Source organism: Ceratotherium simum, chromosome 23 (assembly GCF_057802395.1).
Source record: "Ceratotherium simum simum isolate JZ-2026a chromosome 23, ASM5780239v1, whole genome shotgun sequence".
In the NCBI taxonomy this organism is placed as follows: Eukaryota; Metazoa; Chordata; class Mammalia; order Perissodactyla; family Rhinocerotidae; genus Ceratotherium; species Ceratotherium simum.
Window position 1 is genome coordinate 43,961,896 of NC_141922.1, and position 20,350 is coordinate 43,982,245.

Genomic DNA, 20,350 nt, shown 5'->3' on the forward strand with positions numbered 1-20,350 from the left:
AGTCTCATGACGTGGGTACCAAGAGCCAGATTAAGGCCCTTGCCTGCTGGGCAGTTGCCTGGAACAACATCTATAGATGGAGTTAAAATATTTCTGGAATAAACAACTGCAAACTGGGTCCACTTCTGTCAGAGTGGCTGGTAGGAAAAGAAAACACATTTATTAGCCTCAAACTGTCTGTTTTGAATATTTTTACGAAGAGCACAAAGTGGCCATCAGCTAAGGTTTTGCAACAGTCTTCTGTATGGTTCTGTGTTTCTTACTTGGAACTCGTGATTAATTTTGTTCTAAGTCTTAAATTATTTATTGATTCCTTAAAGTGTTCTGGTTTGGAAAATTTCCCCCCTCAAAACTCCAAAACAACAACAGCGAAAAAATCCAAACTCAAGTAAATCCAGAGACAAATATAAGAGCTACATAAAAGTGGAAGCTGTTTTGCTTAAATTTATCAGAAAATGAACACTGTCCTGGCAGTGAAAGAAATTAGGGAAAATTCTGCTTCAGCCTAAAACATTCATTAGCAGAAGATTAGTTTCATCTCATTCCACTAAATAAATGTGGAACAAAAGATGTAAAATATTGGTTTGAGAGGGTGCAAAATCATTCACTTGTCTGGATTCCCATCAGCCTTGCTTGGGCCTGCATGTGATCCTGACTATTGGAATTATTGAATTAAATAACTGAAAGGAGTTCAGTTCTAAAACGTATTTACTGAGTGCCGATGGAAGACAAAATTTCTCCCATCATTCACTTAACAAGAGCAAGACAGATATTAAAGTAAGTAATTCAAAAATATTGTTATATACTTCTGTTAGGTGAGGCTTGTATGTTGATAGATTCATGATAAAATGTCCTCAAAATACACGCTATGTAACAAAGTACCTATTAAAGTGCAGGTGCCTAAAAAATGGAAAAGCATAGCATTCATAGACTTCATTTACTTTGAGTTTTAAAGAATAAAAATATTAGAGATGTAACATATTTTGAATTTTAAGAATAATTCCAAATTTTCATAAAGTTTTTGTCTGGGAGGCTATCCAAACTTTATTCCTTGCTAACTAGCATTATCCATAAATTAAACATTGCTTATATATTTTCTAGAGCCAATGTAGGAGGAATGGTTAAAACATTATTATAGACAAAACTGCTAAAATGTGTTTAACACCATGAAACTGTTAGTCAGAAGTATTTGCCCAAATGCTTCCAACTGTTCACTTGTTTCCATCATATAAATCACTTATATCCCCTTTGCTCTGATAAAGGGAATCAGTAATCTTTATCAATTAAATTTTCCTTATTATTCGTATTATTACTGAGTCAGTATTAAACTATTGAACTACCAATGTCTCATTTTTGCAGTGAAAATGGATTTCTAAAATGCAGTGGTGTTCACCCTGAAACACAGGGCAGAAAATGCTTGCTCTCAATCTTTGGATTTAAATCTGGAAGAATGAATAAATGATGAAATATACAGCTCCCAGAACCGTGTTAACCTGCTATCCTGGGGAGCACAGGAAAAGCCTTTATAATTCAGAGATGCAATCACCTGTTAATTTCTCTGATGAGTGGTTTTGGCCTTTTTAGAGCTGAATTAATCTGATTCTCTGACTTGGAAGCTAGAGGCTGGAAGTAGCATAAAATATACAGGGAAGCCCAGTTTAGAACTTGGCCATCTCCCATCAGGAATGGGCTCACACAGGGGGATTTCTTCCTATGGATTTTTTATTACTCACACAGAGCCGAAAGCAAAATAATGCAGCAGATTCTATAGTTATGGTGAATAGGCTGGACTTCGAATCAGACAACCAGCGTTGGAGTTCTGATTCTGTAATCACTGGCTGTGTGACTCGGGCAAGAGGTAAACCTCTCTGTGCCTCCATTTTCTGTCTATAACATGGCATCTACATCATGAATATGTTGTAAAGATTAAATGAGAAGTCCTATTTTTTAACTGATACACCATTATGCCATGAACATAATGTATAATATTACTGAAAAACAATAACAACTAAAAGTGATACATATATACATTTTCTTTTAAAAAAATTTATAGATTTAAAAGTGCTTTTTATCTACATTATTAAAAAGTTTGCAAAGAAGAAGTCAACTTCTTACAGAGCAATGCCGTGAGATGCTTGTCATTGATTCCAGGAAGTGAAACACACAAGTAGAAGCTATTTGATTTTGTAGGTCAAGGTCATTTTGTTCAGCTAATGGGAGAGTGAGGTATTAAGAATTCGAGAATTGCTTAACCTTACTGACTTACTGGTTATGCTGGCTGTGAGATGAAGGAAGGGGACCCTTCCTGGACCTCCTGGTCCAACGAGTATGCTAACCACTGGCGTGTGACTAGACAGTTTCACTTTCAGGGTCCCCAAGATAAATGAGGCTTAGAGCAATCATGAAGTCTTCTCAAGGGACCTGGGAAAGAGGAAGCCCATCTAGACAGTGGGGTGTGCTCTTGTGTTTTCATTGTGCTAGATGACACCTAGAGACAAATGGAAAACACAACACAGCTCAGGAGAAGCTCAGAAAGGAGTATCAGAAGGTCAGCAGAAACAGGGTAAAGTGTGACGTATTTGACAGAAAAGTGACATTGATTCTCATTTTCAATGTGGATCCCCAGAGTGACTGAGGTGTGGGAATCAGGAATAGGTTTAAAAGAGACCTTGACTTAAGAAATCGGGCTACTGGCTTTTATTGTTTAATTGGAAATCTCATTTTGAGTGGAAAAAATAACTTAGGTAAATCCATTCTCCGAATTGTGAGGAAAAAAAAGGACTTGGTTTGTGTTTGGAGGGAAGGCTACTGCGGGTTGTTTCGTGCAGACTTTGAAGGGGACCCTTGAGTGTGAAGCAGGTGCAGCCAGATTGTGTCTTTGGTCGCACATTCTGAGTCATTTCCTGTCTCTTGTGGCTGGTTATCAATGAACTGTGTCATTGTTCAGACATGGCGCCTGCGTTCTGTCTTTTGTGTTTGAGATGAAATTTACACAAATATTTGTCAATTGAGTCCTCTGTGCAGATACTACGCTAAGTGTTGGTGGTGCAGAATATGGAAGAAACTGTATTTGATGTCATGGAGCTCCCACTCTAGAGAGAGTTGAATACATGGAAAGTTTTTCCACTTTGACTTCTCCTTGTCGTCTAATTTACTTATCTACATTCAAAAATTCAGAAACCTGTTTTGAGATGTATTAGATGTGAATTAACTTCTTTTGGGACAAACCCATTTCTTTCTTGGAGTGAATATAATATTACCTTTTATGACATCTGATGGTTCCTGAAAATCAATAAAACCCGTCAATGGTTAACGTTTGACTGAAAGGGAAGGGAGAGTCTGGGGAAGCAGAGCAGTGCAGAGGGAGTGTCCTCCGGGGAGACACACAAGTCTCAGCAAGAGTCTCAACAGCTGAATGGAAGAAAATAACTTTTAACAACCATTTTGTTATTTACTTATGAAAAGGTAAGGGTTGATATGTCTTAATTATGCCGCTAATGTATTTCTTCAAGAATGACAAAATAGGTGGTGGAGGGGGGTACTTAAGAAGTTGCTGGACAAATTTATTCCTTGAGGGGTGCTATGTAACATTGCTGGGAAGGGAAGTTTATTCTTTGTGTGACAGGTTTTGCTTACGGAGCATAATTTCTAAAGTGGTTTCTTTTCATTAGTCTATCTTTTATAAATTCATTTGATGAAATGGCTTTGGTTGAATCAAACTTGGTAGTGGAATTAAGGAAAGATTGAGGTTTTGGGTGTTTAAATGAGTATTATACATATTCTTTGTGAGTAAAATATAAAAGTGCCTAGCCTTAAGATGCTCTGGGGCTCTTGTGTTCTAGAAATCGGGATTGGAATCTCATTCTCACAAAATATCATCTCTCGGATGTGGTCTTCAAAAACTGAGCGTTCTATCTACTTCTCAGAGAACAAGATTTAATTTAGGATTCTTAAGACTGTCTGGGACACAGTGAGGGAGAGGAAATGCATAGGAGAAAAGAAGCTCTTTCTTAAAAGTGCTAGAATAAGAATTAAAAACAGAGGGACAGACCTACCTTCGTAATTGGGAAAGCAAAGCCTGATGTGCATGTTGGTTAGCTTCTGGTGCTTCTTTCGAATGTATGTACCATCTGCTAATGAGTAATTATTTTGAGGTGTCAAGTCATGTATAGCTTATTGGCGTCTTCAAAGATCCGGCCTCTGTCTCGGTTATTTCTTTATTACCTGTGACTTTCTGGGGATAGATGCCCTCTGTGATGGGGGATGCCAAGTGGGAGATTGGGAGGGCAGTGCATTCTCCGATATTTTCTTGTCTTTATTTTCTTCAAAAACATAGATAGCAAGTAAGGAATAGTTTGAAAGAAAAAGAAAGCACATGTTTAGATGACAAGGAAAATGGATGATGTTCAGCTCTCACCAGGAAAAAAATGAGTCTTTTACTGAGTGAGGGTTTATCATGGATTACAGGGTATATAGTTCATGAGTCTTCGGGGTTGGGCAGATGGGTTAGACCTTTTTCATCATTTACCAGCCGGCAGGCACTGAACAGATTGCTTAAACTCTCTGAACCTTAATTTTCGCATCTATAAAATGAAAATACTTGCCTAACCAAGTAGTTGCGAGAGTAAATTAGAGAGGCATGTAAGGAACTCAGTATATTGCTTGGCACATGGTAGACTTTCAATGAATAGTTAGCTCTCCTTTCCATGAGAAAGTTCAGGTAGGTGACTCAGGTCAAATTGAGAAGTTGCCATTTCATTCTCTAGGGGAAAAAACAACAGTAATGCTGCAATAACTACATCTTCCATTGTACAAGAGAGCCACAAACTCCATGCTAAGAAAGTGGGATCCAACAATGTAAGAGAAGGATAAAACAATTGGATTTTGCTTTATTTTTTTTAATAAGAGGCATTTAAAAGCCCCTCTGACGTTTCATATGTAAGTCTTCTGGTGAGGTGTGGGTGTGGCCTCCTTTGAAAATTGCTGACATGACCCCTGGGAAATGTCATTGTTGTTCAAGGTGGAGGTTGCATTTCCGGTACCTCCTCCCTTCTTTTATAAAAAGCAAAATGTATCCTGGCAGCAACTCAACTTCCTGTTCCGTTGTCAAAGGAACTCTCTGGAAAGGAGAGTATGCCTCTACTTTTCTACCATGTCAAGAGAGACTCTGAGAAGGAAAGCTGAGCATTGTGATGCATTTTTCTCCAAAGGCCCACAAATAAGTGCTTTTATGGGTGTTAGTTTACATGAGTAGAAACATGTAGATTTATTCATTGGCATAACGTTGCATTCATTCAGAAACCCCTGGTGTCGAATTTACAGTGGGGCCAGTCTTTCTATGGCATACTCATTGCTGAAACAAGGAAAGAGGTACTGAAGTTTGTTAAGGGAATATCTATCTACCTATTTGTTACCTGTGAAAACAAACAGGAATGTTTACTTTGGTACAAGAAATATTAACTTAATAAAAGCAGATATTCACCCAGTGGTTGAGGTTGTGGGACATCAAGATTTGGCCACCCTGAAATATATCTCTTTACCTTGACTGTTTTCTCTCTCAGACATTTGACCTCCCCCACTAACTGCCTACAGAATTTGACATAGTAACTCCTTCCTGGAACAGATCTTCTATCTGATGGCTGTAATATAACGTAAAATAGATGTTACAGTAGAAAAGGCACCAACAAGTCCATCTTATCAGAAGTTCTGTCTCTCTGGCCACATTCTCTAGGTGGCCCTGCAAGGAGTTGCCAGACAAACATTTTCATTTATAAGGGAAATCTCCATTTGTAAAAGTATCTCCCTCTCTGTATTGGGAACAGGGGGGATGACCTCATTTCTAGAAACTTACCAATGTGGAAGGTGAGGCCTTAAATCTACATAATAACCTTACTCTTGTTTACTGTGCTTTAGTGGTAATCTCCTGTAACTGACTCCGCCACCCCCAACATCCTTCTTTGTCTTTAGCTGAAGATGGTATTTAAGACGAGATTTCTGCTATTGTGTTGAGAAACGCAGTATCCCTGGTTTCTCCCATGTATACATGTTATTAAACTTGGTATTATTTTCTCCTGCTAACCTGTCTTGTTAATTATTTGGCCAGCCATAAGAACCTTAAGGGAAAGGGCAGAGGGGGATTCTCCCTCTTCCCCCACAAGGTATTAATTACGCTAAAGATGACTTTTCACTTAAGCATAGGTAAAAGACCAAGCTACACTTGGTTATTGTGTATGTGGCACAAAGATAATTAATTTCTCTTAAAATATTCTGTAAGACTGACATATTGAATTCTCTCATCCATGATATACTGAATTGATAATTTCTTACCATATTTTAATTATTTTAAAACATTGGGACTTGCATTCTTGAGTAAGAGACAAAGAGAAATCAAAACGGTAGATTTATGCTTTTAAAGAATGTTTAAACTAAAGATGAACCCTTCCTCACATGGAGGGTTCTGCGCTGGGTCCCTGCAGTCAGATCCACTCGCCTTCCTCAGCCTCTCTGAGCCTAGTTTCCTGCCTTGTAGGATGAAAACAGGACCCACCTTATAGGATTGTGGTGAGATTTAAGTGAAATAAGTTGTCCAAAGTGCTTAACTTAGTAAATGCCCATAGAATGCTAGCTCTTTTTTTTTAAGTTTCAATTATGAAAAACTAACTCATGCGTAAGATTTCATAGTGTTGTTATCCTTTATTAGGCTAGAAGTAAATTCATTTTTCCCTTACTCTCTTGCCCATCCCATTTGTCAGTTATGATTTAATTACAGAAATCAGAAAATTAACCTGCCATACTTGAGCATGACTGCACATTTTTGTCATTAAAATCCTTGCCTCAGGGTCGCCTTATAAATGAACCAGTATCAGAGAAAGTGTTTTTGTTTGTTTTTTTTTAAATCTCAGTGTCTAAATCCTATGTAATGGGATCTAATTTAGACTTACCTTGTACTGAATTTCTAAGAGCAGAATGTGTGATTTTCTTATCTTGACAAAATGCTTATCTGCACACTTTGTAATACACAAAGAAATGTTGTATAATACACGAAGAAACATTTTGTCAAAAATAGTTAAGCCATCTTTTATGAGAAATAGTGATTCCTCTCCTCTTTAGGCCAGAGAAGACCCTTGTGATGTTCTGCTAGATATGGAGGGAAGAAAGTCCTCCCTCGCCTCCCTCCCCGAGTTTCTGAGGCATAAACCTGCACCTCAGGGTCGTCAACCCTGACAGCCTTACTGCCAGCCTGCTGCAGACGCCAGGGAAGTACCATGGCCGCACAGCCACCTGTCCCCACGTCGCACCTCCCTTCCCTTTGACCTAGTCTAGATGAACCTTCTGTTCAGGCTGGGGTGTGCTGTGGGACTTGGAGGACGGGGCCTCTCACCCCAGCTGCCCCTTCCCTTGCTCACTGTGGGGGAGTGCCAGGTGGAAGGAAAGCCAGCCAGGAATGAGCACGAGCACACTTTTCAAAACATTCCTTAGAAGTTATTCTTTCCTTTAATAAGAATAATTATGCTGGTAATTTGTATTTAAATCAATCGTATACATTTAAAACATTTTAAGTCCTCTAAGGGAGCCATCTCTCCTCCCATGACTCCATTTCCCTGACCATGAACCTATTGCTAAAACAAATAATCACTCCCAATTTTGCATATGTGTAAATCCAGATTTTTGCATAGTGAAAGATTGGCATATCTATATTGCAAGGTTTAGTGAGAGAAAGAAGTGCTTACATTTACGTGTCTATGTGTGCGTGTGTGTAGGGGTGGGCATCTATCCTTCATCTTTTTTCTTCCTTCCTCCTAATCAGTCTGAAGTGCAAGGCAGCAGCCCTGATTTTATGCCTGCCTGTTTATTTCTGGCTTACTAATGGCTACTTTAATTGGGCCCCTAATTTGTCAAGAGTGCAAATTGGTCAGATCCTCCTGTGATTTTTCTAAACCTTAAGTGATGTAATTGTGCCAGAGATTGGCGAGTGAGACCAAAAAGATGGGCACGACTGATCGAACATTACTTGATGAACAATGGTGTGAGCGAGCTTTTAATCTGATCTTTACTCGTCTCTGGCCTTCTTTATAATTTGTGCCTCTCTCAGCAATATACAATGCAGAGGTGAAATAAACGGCACACAGAATATCTGGCGCTGTTTGGTCCTGGTGGTGTTATGAATTCCAGTCACATCCTCTCCTGCCCATATTACCTACGATATTTGAAACAAATTTTGTAGTCCTCTCCTTCTGCACCATCTTTGTTCTTTGGAAATGTACAGTTCAACCTTAGAGCAGGGTGAATTGTTTTAATTCCAAGCCCTTAATTCTTTTTTTTTTTTAAACAAAAAGGATGGGAGATGACGTACTCTATTTAAGGTTTGCCTATCGTTTAGCTTTTTGTAGGGGAAAAAAAAAATCAATGCTTGTGTATTGAGTTACTTGCAGGTTTTGAGACCTGGGACCTAGAAATTCCCTGTCCTTACTCAGATAAATGGGGAAATGACAGGAGTGTCTAAAAATGCCTCTTGGAGGCATTGGAGCCCAGCAGGAGAATCAATCAAGCTTTGAGTGGACCCCCTGGGATGCCATGGGCACTGCATATGTAATAACTTAATAAAGCCCTGTCTGAGGCCACCTGTACCCTGAAATGGCAGTGCCTTTCTCAGTCAAAAACAGAGTCCCTTGGTGTATTAGTTTGCTGGGGCTGCCGTAATAAAGTACCACAGACGGGTGGCTTAAACAATATAAATGTATTGTTTCACAGTTTTGGAGGCTGGAAGTCCAAAATCAAGGTGTCAGCAGGGTTGATTCCTTCTGAGGGTGGTAAGGATCCATTTCAGGCCTCTCTCCTTGGCTTGTAGATGGCTGTCTTCCCCCTCTGTCTCTTCACATAGTCTTCCCTCTATGCGTGTCTCTGTGTCCAAATTTCCCCTTTTTGTGAGGACACCAGTCATATTGGATAAGGGCCCACCCTAATGACCTCATTTTTAACTTCATTACCTCTGTAAAGAGCCCCTCTACAATTAAAATCACATTCGGAGGTACTGGGGAGTTAGGATTCCAACATATGAATTTTGAGGGGGACATTATTCAACCCGTGACACTTGGCTTGATTAAAAAGTGGGAGAATACTGAGGTGAAGGTCAGAGGGGAAATGAGAAGGAGAGATAGTAGAACACAGAAATAGGTGTGTGGTAGGAACTCAGCCTCCTAGGCTGATGTTTCTCAGAGTGGGGTGGGGTGGATGGGGAGTCGTGTCAGTATCTGAAAAAGCAGAGCAGGAATGAAAAAAAAACTTTTTTGAATTTCTGGAAAAATACGTAATGGATGAAGTGACACTAGATGTCATTATGAGGCCGTCTGACCTTTCAGAGGGAGAATAATATATGAATAAGAGAATAGGTGTGGAATTAGCCAGGCAGTGTGATCTTGAGCAAATCTCTTGACTTCTTTGACCCTCACCTTTTGATTTTTGATCTTTAAGAGGCAAATTTTAACAGACCCTACTTCATAGGGTTCTTATGAAAAATCAAGAAGATAATTGATATAGACGCCTTAGCACGAGTGTGGCCAATTGTTCCCAGCAAGTGCTCGCTGCCTTTGTGTTGTTGTCCTGGCTGGACACAGCTTCAGGACGTGGCACGGTTTCAGTGTCGTGGGCTGTGGCGAGTGAAATGGAGGTATCAGCCCTCCAGCAGCAAGTGGTCCATGGTTAAAGCAAGTGGCAGTGGCGTTTCAAAATTCCCTTTTTTCCTTCCCCTAAAACCTTGACCTGTGTTGCTAAGGATATGCTTGGCCTCTCAGATAGTTGCCATAGAAACTGTCTGAATTTAGTCTTTGTACCTGAGGGAAATCCTGACAAATAGCAAAATTTCCAAGCAGATTGTTGGATCAACTATTTTAGGTAGTTCAGATAAAATGTCACTGAATTGTCTAGAAATCTACTCGAATCCTTTTCCAAGTATGTTTGTGAGGAAATCTGTCAAGTGTGTATGGCTTGATGGTTTTAGGCAATTTCAGTTGTAAACTATGGTTTTCCTCCAGCAATACTCTGATCCAGGATGTGACATTCATTAGTGGAATTATGTTCATGCAAAGAGGAAATGTAGGCAAGACTTGTTTGAGAGGCTAAAGTCCTCTTCTGGCATAATCCTAGCATTGATGTAGTTAGCCTTGAATCTGTGTCTCAGGGTGAAAGTTATAATTTCTGTGAAATGTGAAGCCACAAGGAAGAAAGGAAAAATGATATTGAACAGAAGGGAATGAGGCAGAGTTTGGATTCTTATTTGGTTGCTTTTGGAGTAATAAGCAGGACGTTTTTTCCTTAGGTGTATTGCATAGTTAACAGCTGTGTTTAAAGACTAAAGAGGCGGCTGGTGAGCTCTTTGAATGAAGGATTGTGAACATTCTTGGGTTCTTTCTGCGTAAGGAATCTCATATACTTGCAGCTTTGAATTAGAACCACTCAAATTTTAGTATCTAGTTATCCTGGCATTTGCTAAAACACATCTTCCCCATCCATATAATCAGTGAAAATTATACTTATTGCCTATCATTTAAGACCTTTAAATGAAGAAGATTATAATAAAGTGAAGCAGTAAAGAAATGGAGTTACCATAAGTTTGTTTCAGGATGTTGACTTGTGGGTTGCTATGGATGAGGTATCATGAAGTTTCTGGAAACTGAGCTGTTCCACAGAGAGGAGATGGTGGCCTTTAGGGATCCCTTTCTACTGGTTTTATAACTGGATATCATCCAGTGATCATTTCTGGTTGGAAAGACATGATTTTACCAGACTGGTAACTAATCACTTTTATCTCCGGTTTATTCATAGGAGTTTGAATAAAGAAACCACTAAGATGCAAGCCCGGCTGCACTGCTTGTGTCTCCTCACACTTTATTTGGTAAGAGAAGAGGATGTTCTTTGTTTATTTACTAGAATATTTTCTGCCATCCTTCTACCCCATACCAGAGAAACAATGGTTAGCATCACTTGAAAAAGAGTCTATCAAATTAAATCATTGTTTATAAAGGACATATATTTTGCCCCAAAGTGATATTTTTGATGAAATGGCTAAAAATCATATGTCTGTCTTTCAACCAGGGAGATACTTTCTCTTCAGCTTTTAAAAGCCAGTACCACTTAATGGGCAAGGTTTAAAACGAATCTATCTACTCTGGTTTAGACATCATGTATGGCTCAGGGAATCTGGAAAGAAAAGTATACTGATGCATGTATTAGTCTATGTCCCTTAATCTTTTTGTTTTGTTTTTTTTTTACTTTGACCATGAAAAATTACCACTGAAACATGAAGAAAAGCATTTTCTCGGGGCCGGCCCGGTGGCATAGTGGTTATGTTCGCGTGCTCTGCTTCTGTGGCCCGGGGTTCGCAGGTTCGGATCCTGGGCGTGGACCTACCCACCACTTGTCAAGCAATGCTGTGGCAGGAGTCCCATATAAAGTAGAGGAAGATGGGCATGGATGTTAGCCCAGGGCCAATCTTCCTCAGCAAAGAGAGGAGGATTGGCAACAGATGTTAGCTCAGGGCTGATCTTCCTCACACACACACACACACACAAAAAGCATTTTCTCTATTTTCAACTCTTCTCTGCTCTATACTTTTCTCCCCATATATGGTTTGGAGTGTTCTGGTCAAATTTGTCTTCAGCCATTTGTCGAGCTAACTCTATCTACTACAGGCTTCTAGAGGTTGGAGCTGGATGGAACCTGGAGAGACCCAGCCCCTGATCTCTGGTAGATAGTGGGGTGCCATCTTCGTTTTACTCATGAGGCTCATAAAGGTCATGCACTTGCCAAACAATTTGTTGTATTTGAAGCAAGATTATGGAGAAGCATTTGCTTTCTCTTTGGAGGGAAGCTGCTAGATCTTCACACTTCAAATCGTGGTTCGTTTCTTCTGGAACCCCAAAATAACATATTGAATTTCAAGTTCCAGAGAGCCCCCTCGAGCCCACACAGTTCAAAACATTTACAGAGTAAATAGATCCAAACTTGTAAATGTACCAGAACCTTCTTCCTGGGGGAAAAGCTTCAGTTCAAACTTTATGAGCAATGTGCGTCCTCACACACTGGAGGCTCAGAGCTTGTCAGTAGGACTGCCTAAGGACTGGGTCAAACAGCCCACTTGACTTCTCTCCTCTTCCTACCCTGTCAAATGTCCTTTACTGTCTATATTATCATAGGGTGGTGGTGAAGTCAGACCTAGTTTCAACTTGGCACTGCCACTTACCAGTGATAGGAATTTGGGTGAGTTAACCTCCAAATCTCAGTTTTCTGCCTTGTGAAATGGGACTAATAAGAGTACGTGCCTTATAGGATGTTGTGGCAATTAAATGAGATAATGCATTTATAAAGCCCTTGGATCAGTGACTGGCACAATCTAAGCTCTTGACAAATATTAGCTATTATTATTACTACAGCATTCTAAATACTCAGTGTCTACACTCATATGCACTCTGACCCCCATGAGGAGGACTGTGTTTTAGCCATCTTTGCAGCCCCAGCACATACCACAGTGCCAGGAACAGGATGGAAATTAAATACACAATTATGGAATTATATTGGGAAACAACAATGAGCTCTAAGGAGAGAGAAGATTCTATCATAATTTGATATTAGTGGGCCCTTCTGCTTCTTGTCTGAGAAGGGGACATGCATTTTTCTTCCTAGATAAAAGGTGAAAATAAGTTTTCCTTCTCTCTACTCTCACACCAGTGGGATTTCTACGTAAAGTAAGAAATGCTGTCCGAACCACTGCTGGCAGCCAGAGCCTTGCCCAGGAGGGAGCCAGATGCACAGCCGTCTGTGGGGGGAAGGAAGGAGGTGCTACCCGTGCAGCGGGATTTCAGGGCCAATGGGATGGAGCTACTTCTCTCTCCTGCCCCCACCCACCCCAGCTCCCAAACCCTCTCCTCTGAAGACTGGAAGTTGAGTTGCAGCTTCTTTCCTTCAGCATAAGGCTCTATTCAGCAGACGTAGCAATTTAAAATGATTGCCAGTCGTTTATTCCATAGCGCAAGTGGCTCTCCTATTTTTGTCTGAGAACTGGTTTTCATAAGGGGGTTAGAAGCACTGCATGAACATATTGCAACGGCACTGAAGAGAGAGGAAGTAAGGAACCCAGGGTTTGGAAAGAGTGCTGAATAAAGAGGGAGGGAAATCAAGGAGAAGTCACCTATTTTAGAGTTTTGCCTGGGACTATGCTTCTTCCAGAAGGAAGAAGAGTTTGGCACAGATTCTGTATAATCAATGCAGGGAACTCTTGGTGGAAGACACAGTGAGGCCGGCTACTGGGCAGGTGGGTCTGGTAATTGCACGTGTCTTTTGCTGGCCTGGAAGGCAGCGTAGCGACGTGGTTCCGAGTTGGGGCTTGGTGGTTCAACAGCTCCATCCCACTGTAGCACCAATTATGTGTGTCTCTGCTGTGGGACTTCTCTGGAGATACTTTCCTGATATTGTTGAGAATCAGAAGTAATGGTGTGTGTGGAGGGTCTAATCCCATAGCTACCAAACAGGAAACACTCAAAAATGTCTCCTCCATTCTCTTCCTTTCCTTTCACCTCTTTGTGCAAGATGGTGGGTGTTATTCCCTTCAACTCTTGCATAAGCCCTCTTGTCCTGTCACAAGTCTCTCACACCATCCTTCCCGGTTCTGGCAGTATGGCTTGATGACTCATAATGTGCACATGCATTTTGAAATCTTTATAGCCCAAACAGCCGTGTTAATGGGCAGGAAGAAAGATTAGTTGCTCTGATACGAGAACCCAACTTTGAACCTTGCAACTGAGATGTATCCTCCTCTCCTGATAGGTGAGCCAGCTTCTCCATGTAGGAAAAATGCAGGCTTGTTTGTGAGGTTTGCCTGACTAACATCGTTTTCCTCTGGATGCCATCCCTGGTGTGATCAACTGAAAGACATCATTGCCAATGTGAGCAGAAAGTTGATGAAGGCAGCTTGCTGTTGAGCAGTAGCCCCACAGAAAGCCTGGCCCTTGTCTTGTACCAACCATGGTGGCGCCTGGACCTCTGCACCCAGCTCTTGTGCCCCGCCTTCCAGAGGAGCTAATGGAGCTGCAGAAGTTGTAGGAAAGGAGGAAGAGCCTTGGAGGAAGATAAACCTTGCAAGGAATTGATGAGCTAGTCTGTAAGATTGTTGTGTTGGTTAAGAATTCTCTTAGCTACAAACAAGAGGATGTTCAACTGTAGAGTGTCTCCACTAAATAGGTGTTTGTTTCCCTTGGGTGACGAGAAGCTTGCAGTGAGCGGTCTAGGGCAGGTTCAGCAGTTGTGCGATGTTGTCAGAGACTTGGGCTTCTTTCTCTTTGCTGCACCATCATTTAAGCTGGTTTGTCCCTCCTGGTTTCATGGTGGCTGTCACAGCTACAGCCACGAGGTCCACTGTCTGAGCAAGAACAACAGGGAAGAGGGGAGCGCAGTGCCAGCCATATCTGTCCTCTTTCATCAGGAAAACAAAAGCTTCTCCAGAACCACCCCCAGCAGACTTCACCTTTTGTTTCATGAACCAGAACTGGGTCACTTGGCCACCCTCCTAGCTGCAAGGGAGTCTGGGAATGAGACCATTTGGCTTTCTGAGAGTGAGAGGTTGGCAATGGCTGAGGGCAGCTAATCTAAGGGCCTGCCACAACTCTGAGGGAGAGGAGACAAATTCCAAAGCCCCCTGTGTTCTTGTTTGTTTGCTAGTCAACCAGTATCAACTTAATCAAGATTCAATGAACCAAGGGATATAGTGTAAGACCTTTTTTCCCATCACTTTCATCGTAATTGTTTTTGGGTTATTCCTAGCATCTCCACAGCAAGAGTGTACTTGCTTTCCCTAAAGAAATAGAAGACAAATTCTCTTCCCCCTAGTTCTTACATTTTTGGTTTTACCTGTTTGGCTCCAAACATCATTAACTTCCCATAGCATTTTTCTGATTCTAACCTATCCCACCCCTGATTTTTGCCACAAGGAGGAGGCCTGAAGAACCACTCAGGAAGGAGGGGAGACCAGCATCGGGTATGGGTGCTAAATCCCTCCTTCCAGAGGGCGCCCCTCCGAGGGTGGGTTTATGGTGGCTGCCCCTTCCTGAGTGCCACCTGCTCCACTCTGCCTTGTGTTTCCCCTCAGAGGTGCAGTCGTGGTGGGAGAAGAAGACATGGCAGGGGCTGCTCCTGAGTGCTCCCCATCCTCCCGGGCTGGGAATGGTGGGAGCGCACCCTCCTGCACCTCCCAGACGCTGCCTGCTTTCCCGCCAGGTTGTCTTGGCCGCTTTTGCTCCCTCTGGTGGGTGGTGGGGTGTGGTGGCTAAGAGGGCCAGTTCCAGAGTTGCAGGTTTGAATCCTGCTTCCTGCCATTACCTGGGCAAATTACTTAACCTCTTGGTGTCTCAGTCTTATCACCTGTAAAATGGAGCTAACAATAATAATTTACCCACTAGGGTTGTTGTCAAGATTAACTGTGCTTAAGACAGAACTTGGCACATATTCACTTAGCAAGTGCGCATTCTTCTTACTGTCCCAGCTGCCACCTACTGCTATTCCAGCCTGGATTGGGGCATCCACAGAGGCTGCTTGCCTGTCAAGTTCAGGGTCTTTGGATTTTAGAAACGTTGCAGGGCTACTGCTTGAAGTAGACATTTTGTGCTTTTATTTTTTTCTACATGAGTATAGATTGCTAATCAAATGTTAAAATAGTAAGCTTTTCTTAAAGTTATAGTTCAAATTCAGATTCAAATTTGACTAAAATTTGCCAGGTAATTATGTACCAAGCAAGCATTGTACTAAACACATCTCCATATTGGTTTCCCTTTAGAAATTTAATTGTCGTTGAGGTGACTGAATTCTAGAGTGCTGGGAATCTGCCATGAATTTCCTTATAAATTAAAGGAGTGGAGGGAGGTGTTTGAAGAAGCTGGTGTGAAACCAGGTAGAGTTTAGAAGGCGGAGTGGCACTGGAGGACAGTCATGAGGGGCTTTCGTTCAGCTAGATCCCAGTGCGTGTGCTGTGTCGACCACTTGCAGGTTTTACTCTGGGAAAGTAGCTTCACTTCCACGAGCCTCATTTGTAACCGGGGAGTGTTAGTGTTCTCACCACAGGGCAATTGCTTGAGTGGTTAAATGAGAAAAGTAATGCGAGGCCCACAGTAAGCCATCTTGACATAGAAGAGCCTCAACAGATATTAGACCCCTTTCTGCCTGTTTTGACTAGATTTCACACTGTTTTGAGCCAGGTTAGAATCTTATGTTTCATATATCACTCTTGGAAACCATAATAAAATCAGCAAGTGATACATATCCATTCATAATAGATGGTGATGCTAATTTTCTCTTTTTCATTCTTTTTTTTTTTTAACAGACAACTGGATATGGCCAAGAGGGGAAGTTTAGTGGACCCCTGAAACCCATGACTTTTTCTATTTTTGAAGGCCAAGAACTGAGTCAAATCGTATTCCAGGTAATGGCTACTCTTGATCGCTGTTATCTTGATTTCACAGGGTCTGTCAGCAGACTTTTAACAACTCCTTTAACAACTGCACAGCAGGAAATAAAATAGAGGCATGGCAGGTCTCATTATCAAAGCCAAGTTAAACAGAGAGATGGGTGGCCTCAGTAATGTGGGGCGTTGTACCTGACATCTTAATTCAGACTTCCTCAACTATGTCTGGGCAAGTGCTCCCATCCCTGGGGTGGGGAACTTGGTGCCTATAGGCTCCGCCTCTCCCCCAGGGTGGGAAGGGAACCAGTTTCTGGAGTGGGACGGCTGTCTGCCCGTCTGTCTGTTCAATGAGCTTGCCTCTTGAAGCATTTGAAGATGCAGGTTCTCTGCAACAGTGCTGGAATGGCCTGCTTTTCCTCACTGCCTCCTCTGAGCCCATCTCTGGGCCCTTGCCTACAGGTTGGCCAAGGCAGGCTGGGAGGCTGTCATCTCATTTAGTTAGATACCTGAGGAAAGCATCAGATTGAGGGGTGGCCTGCAGGTGGTGGGGAGAGACTTCAGCTATAAAGGGCACTGAAATAACCCTGGAAAGGTAACGGAGAGGGAGAAAAACATACTGCTGTATTGACCAGAAATTCCCTGGGGAAGCCCGCTTGGCCCTGGAGAGGTTGAGGATGCTTTGATGAGCCCCTGGAGGTGCCCGTGACCCACCATCCCCGCACCGGGGGAGCCGAGGAAGGTTGCTAAACTGCCACCTAAGGCAGATGCCCTCTGTTAACTGCTGAGCATTTGTTTTATTGGACGGTTCCCATTTCCAGAGGAGAGGCTGAAAGCTGCCTCATGCCTGCTTCTCTCATTTGGTACCAGATTAGTGCAAAGGGGCCCCAGAGGATGAGCTGGTGGGGGTGCACATGTGTCTCTGTCCCCCTTGCCTTGTAGGGTGTTATAGAGGCCTTGACCTCTCCTTGACCTCTTCCATCAGGGAAGTCAGGCACTGAGGGAGTAGCAAATGCTTTGGAGCTGGAGGCTGATAGGAATTCACTTGGTGAGGAAGGGAGAGAAGAGTGTTCCAGCAAAGGCACAGCGTGGACACCTGCCCTCTGCCGGGAGAGGGTGGGGCGTGTACCGAGGAATGGCAGAAGGCCAGTGTGGCTGGGGAGCAGAGCCTGGAGTAGAAGGTGGGAGAGGAGGCAGCAGAGACAGGAAGGGCCCTGACTCCTAGGACTCCTAGATTTTCTCCCCAAAGCAAGGGGCATGAATCAGGTTTGCATTCAGGAAAGATTACGCTGGTGACAAACTAGTGAGGGAAAGAGAGGAGGCAGGGGGAAGTGTTAGGAGTCCACGGCAGGGGCTCACACAAGAGATGATCCCCTTGTTTACTTACTTTTTCTGCCTTGCCAGGGAGCACTCAGTTGTAGATTCTCTCTTACACTTTTTTATTACTTTCATTTGTGTATTTTTATGCTTTACAAGCTGGTAGGAACTTTGTGGGCCAGGCACACATTTATTTTCTTTTATTAACCATGTATGATGTGCCTCCTGTGTACAAGGTGCTATGCTGGGTACTGGGGTTACGAGATGACCCCAACACCACCCCTGCCCCCAGTGAACTTGCAGGGCAGTAGAAAGAAATTAACAAGCAAGCAAACACGTGCAATGGAGGGTTCTGATTGGAGTCTGGTAGGATGCAGGGGGGCAAAGGGCAGGTGATTTTAAATGAGGATGGTAGTGTGTGAACAGAAGAGGTTTCATTGACCCCTAAGCTGAATATTCCAAGATGAGCCACACTTACCAATAGAAAGCAGGCCCTGAGTATAGCACGGGAAAAAGCAGGAGCGTGTGCATTTAGTAAGAGCATGGAAGATGACAGGTGGTCCAGAGTTTAGGGTGGGAGACTGTGTGTAGTCAAAAGTGAGGCTGCTGAGGCCACGGGGGCTGGACGGGCGCTTTAACCTGTGGTAGGCCGCATGGCGCTCTGGCGGGGTTAAGCAAGGAGCGCAGGAATTGGATTTGTGCTTGTACAGACCTACTCTGTGATGGCTGTGAGCATGGTTGTGGGGGTGAGCCTAGAGGTGGGAAGGCTTTTGGGAACTTTACCATAGTCCAGTGGGAAGCGATGGAGGCCTTGTTTAAGTAAGTACAAAGGGGCAGTGGAGCGAGGGAGGTGAAGAGCATTGTGAGGAAGCCACACCTCCTGGAATTGGTTACTGAATGAGTGCGGGGGGTGAGAGGATAAAGGTGTTTAGGTTAACTTTAGGATCTCAGGCTTCCTTGACTGGGTAGTTAGTGATGTCATTCAGAGAGAGAGAGAGAGAAAAGATTGACGGAAAAATTAGTGATTAAGTTTTAGGCTTACTGAGTTTAAGGTTATCTGTGGGGCAGCCGGGTGATGTCCAGGAGGCAGTGGTCATATGGGACTGGAGATATAGACTGGGGGGTCTTCCTCATACAGGTGCTAATTCAGTGCTTGGGTGTGACATGAATGCCCATCTGTAGCGAGTTATCTTGATGGCCCACGAGGGCCGGGCAAGTGATGAATGAAGCCTGCTGAGAAAAACAACAGCAAAAAACAGATAAAAGAAAAAAACCTAATTGTGCAAATGTGAAATTAAAAGGCTTTTGGTACTTGGCTTCAGCATATGGGACACTAGGGAGTACTGGGGACTGTGGTAAACTAAGAGTGCATCAAAAGGGGATAGGCTCAATTCAGCTCCAGACAAATTTCACAAGTCAGAATTTGGGTTTGTTATTACTAGATTTTATAATTTTCAAGAAAAGTCAGAAAATTTTATATTCCTGTAAAATTTCCTGACTTAAGAATGTTGGCACAGTTTTTTTAAAAATTGTTATATAAGCTAAAAAAAACATATTTGTGGGCCAGAGAGTCTGTGGTTACTTCTGCAACCTCTGTATGAGGAGGCTCAAGGGCTGAAGGTGTTCTGTGAGTGCAGGCCCACATTCCATTGAGTGGAATCAGGACTGTACACAGAGGCAATCCCCAACTTACAAACTTCACAGATCTCAAAACTGTCCTCAAACTGTTTAACGGGATCATTCTGCAGTCTCTGAGGATCCCAGCCAGTAGAATCACTCCTTGGGCTTGCCACTTCTTTTTGTGTTCTTTTTCCATTAGCCACACTACAAAGCTTATCTCTTCTTGGCAGGAAATGATAGCCCAGTTGTCATGGCTGAGCGTTTCATGTTTATGGGTGTGTGTGTGGGGGGCTGGAGGAGTAGGAGACAAAGGAGTCTTCCTTCCTAGGATCACAGAATCTTTGTGCTAGAAAAAACCTTAGAGACTTCTGATACCAACTGCTTGTTTTACAAATAGGGAAGCTAAGGCTTAAGTTAATGGCAGAGCTGAGACCAGAACACAGGTCTCGTGACTCGTGGTCGAGCATACCATGCTCTTTCTGTGGTTGTATGTGGAGATGATGCAGCAAACCTAGCCTTGACAAGATGTGCTTTGAGCTCTTGATTACAGTGGTGGGGAGGAGTTGTACCAATCCCCTCACCCATACCACTTGAAATATTCTTACCTGGAGTTAGGGAGGCACAAAGCAAACTCATTGCCCCATGAGGTTGATCCCTGGGTTATTAACATTTCCTCCAAAAAACAAAACAAAACAAAACAAAACAAAACAAAACAAAACAAAACAAAACAAAACAAAACAATAAAACAAAACCGAAACTGCCACAGACTTCTTTCATTGAGGATTTTCAATTAGCCCCAGCTCGGTACTCTCAGGGGCTTCTAGATCGTAAGATAGTATGATATAAATCTGAGACAGGTCATTTTCTTTTCGTTTTTCTTTGTAATAAGCTATAGCTCACACACTATAAAATCTGCTTTTTAAAAATGTGCAATTCAGTGATTTTTAATGTATCACAAAGATGTGCAACCAT

The 20,350-nt window shown here is 42.5% G+C and overlaps 1 protein-coding gene across 1 annotated transcript in view; it reads left to right on the forward strand.

Moving 5' to 3' along the window:
- Window positions 1-16,376: 16,376 nt before the first annotated feature.
- Window positions 16,377-20,350, forward strand: part of CDH17 (cadherin 17) — a 51,598-nt gene continuing 47,624 nt past the window's right edge. The window contains exon 1 of the mRNA XM_004431169.3: window positions 16,377-16,462. Coding sequence (XP_004431226.3) covers window positions 16,412-16,462 — 51 coding nt within the window. The 5' untranslated portion in view covers window positions 16,377-16,411. The remainder of the gene's footprint in view (window positions 16,463-20,350) is intronic.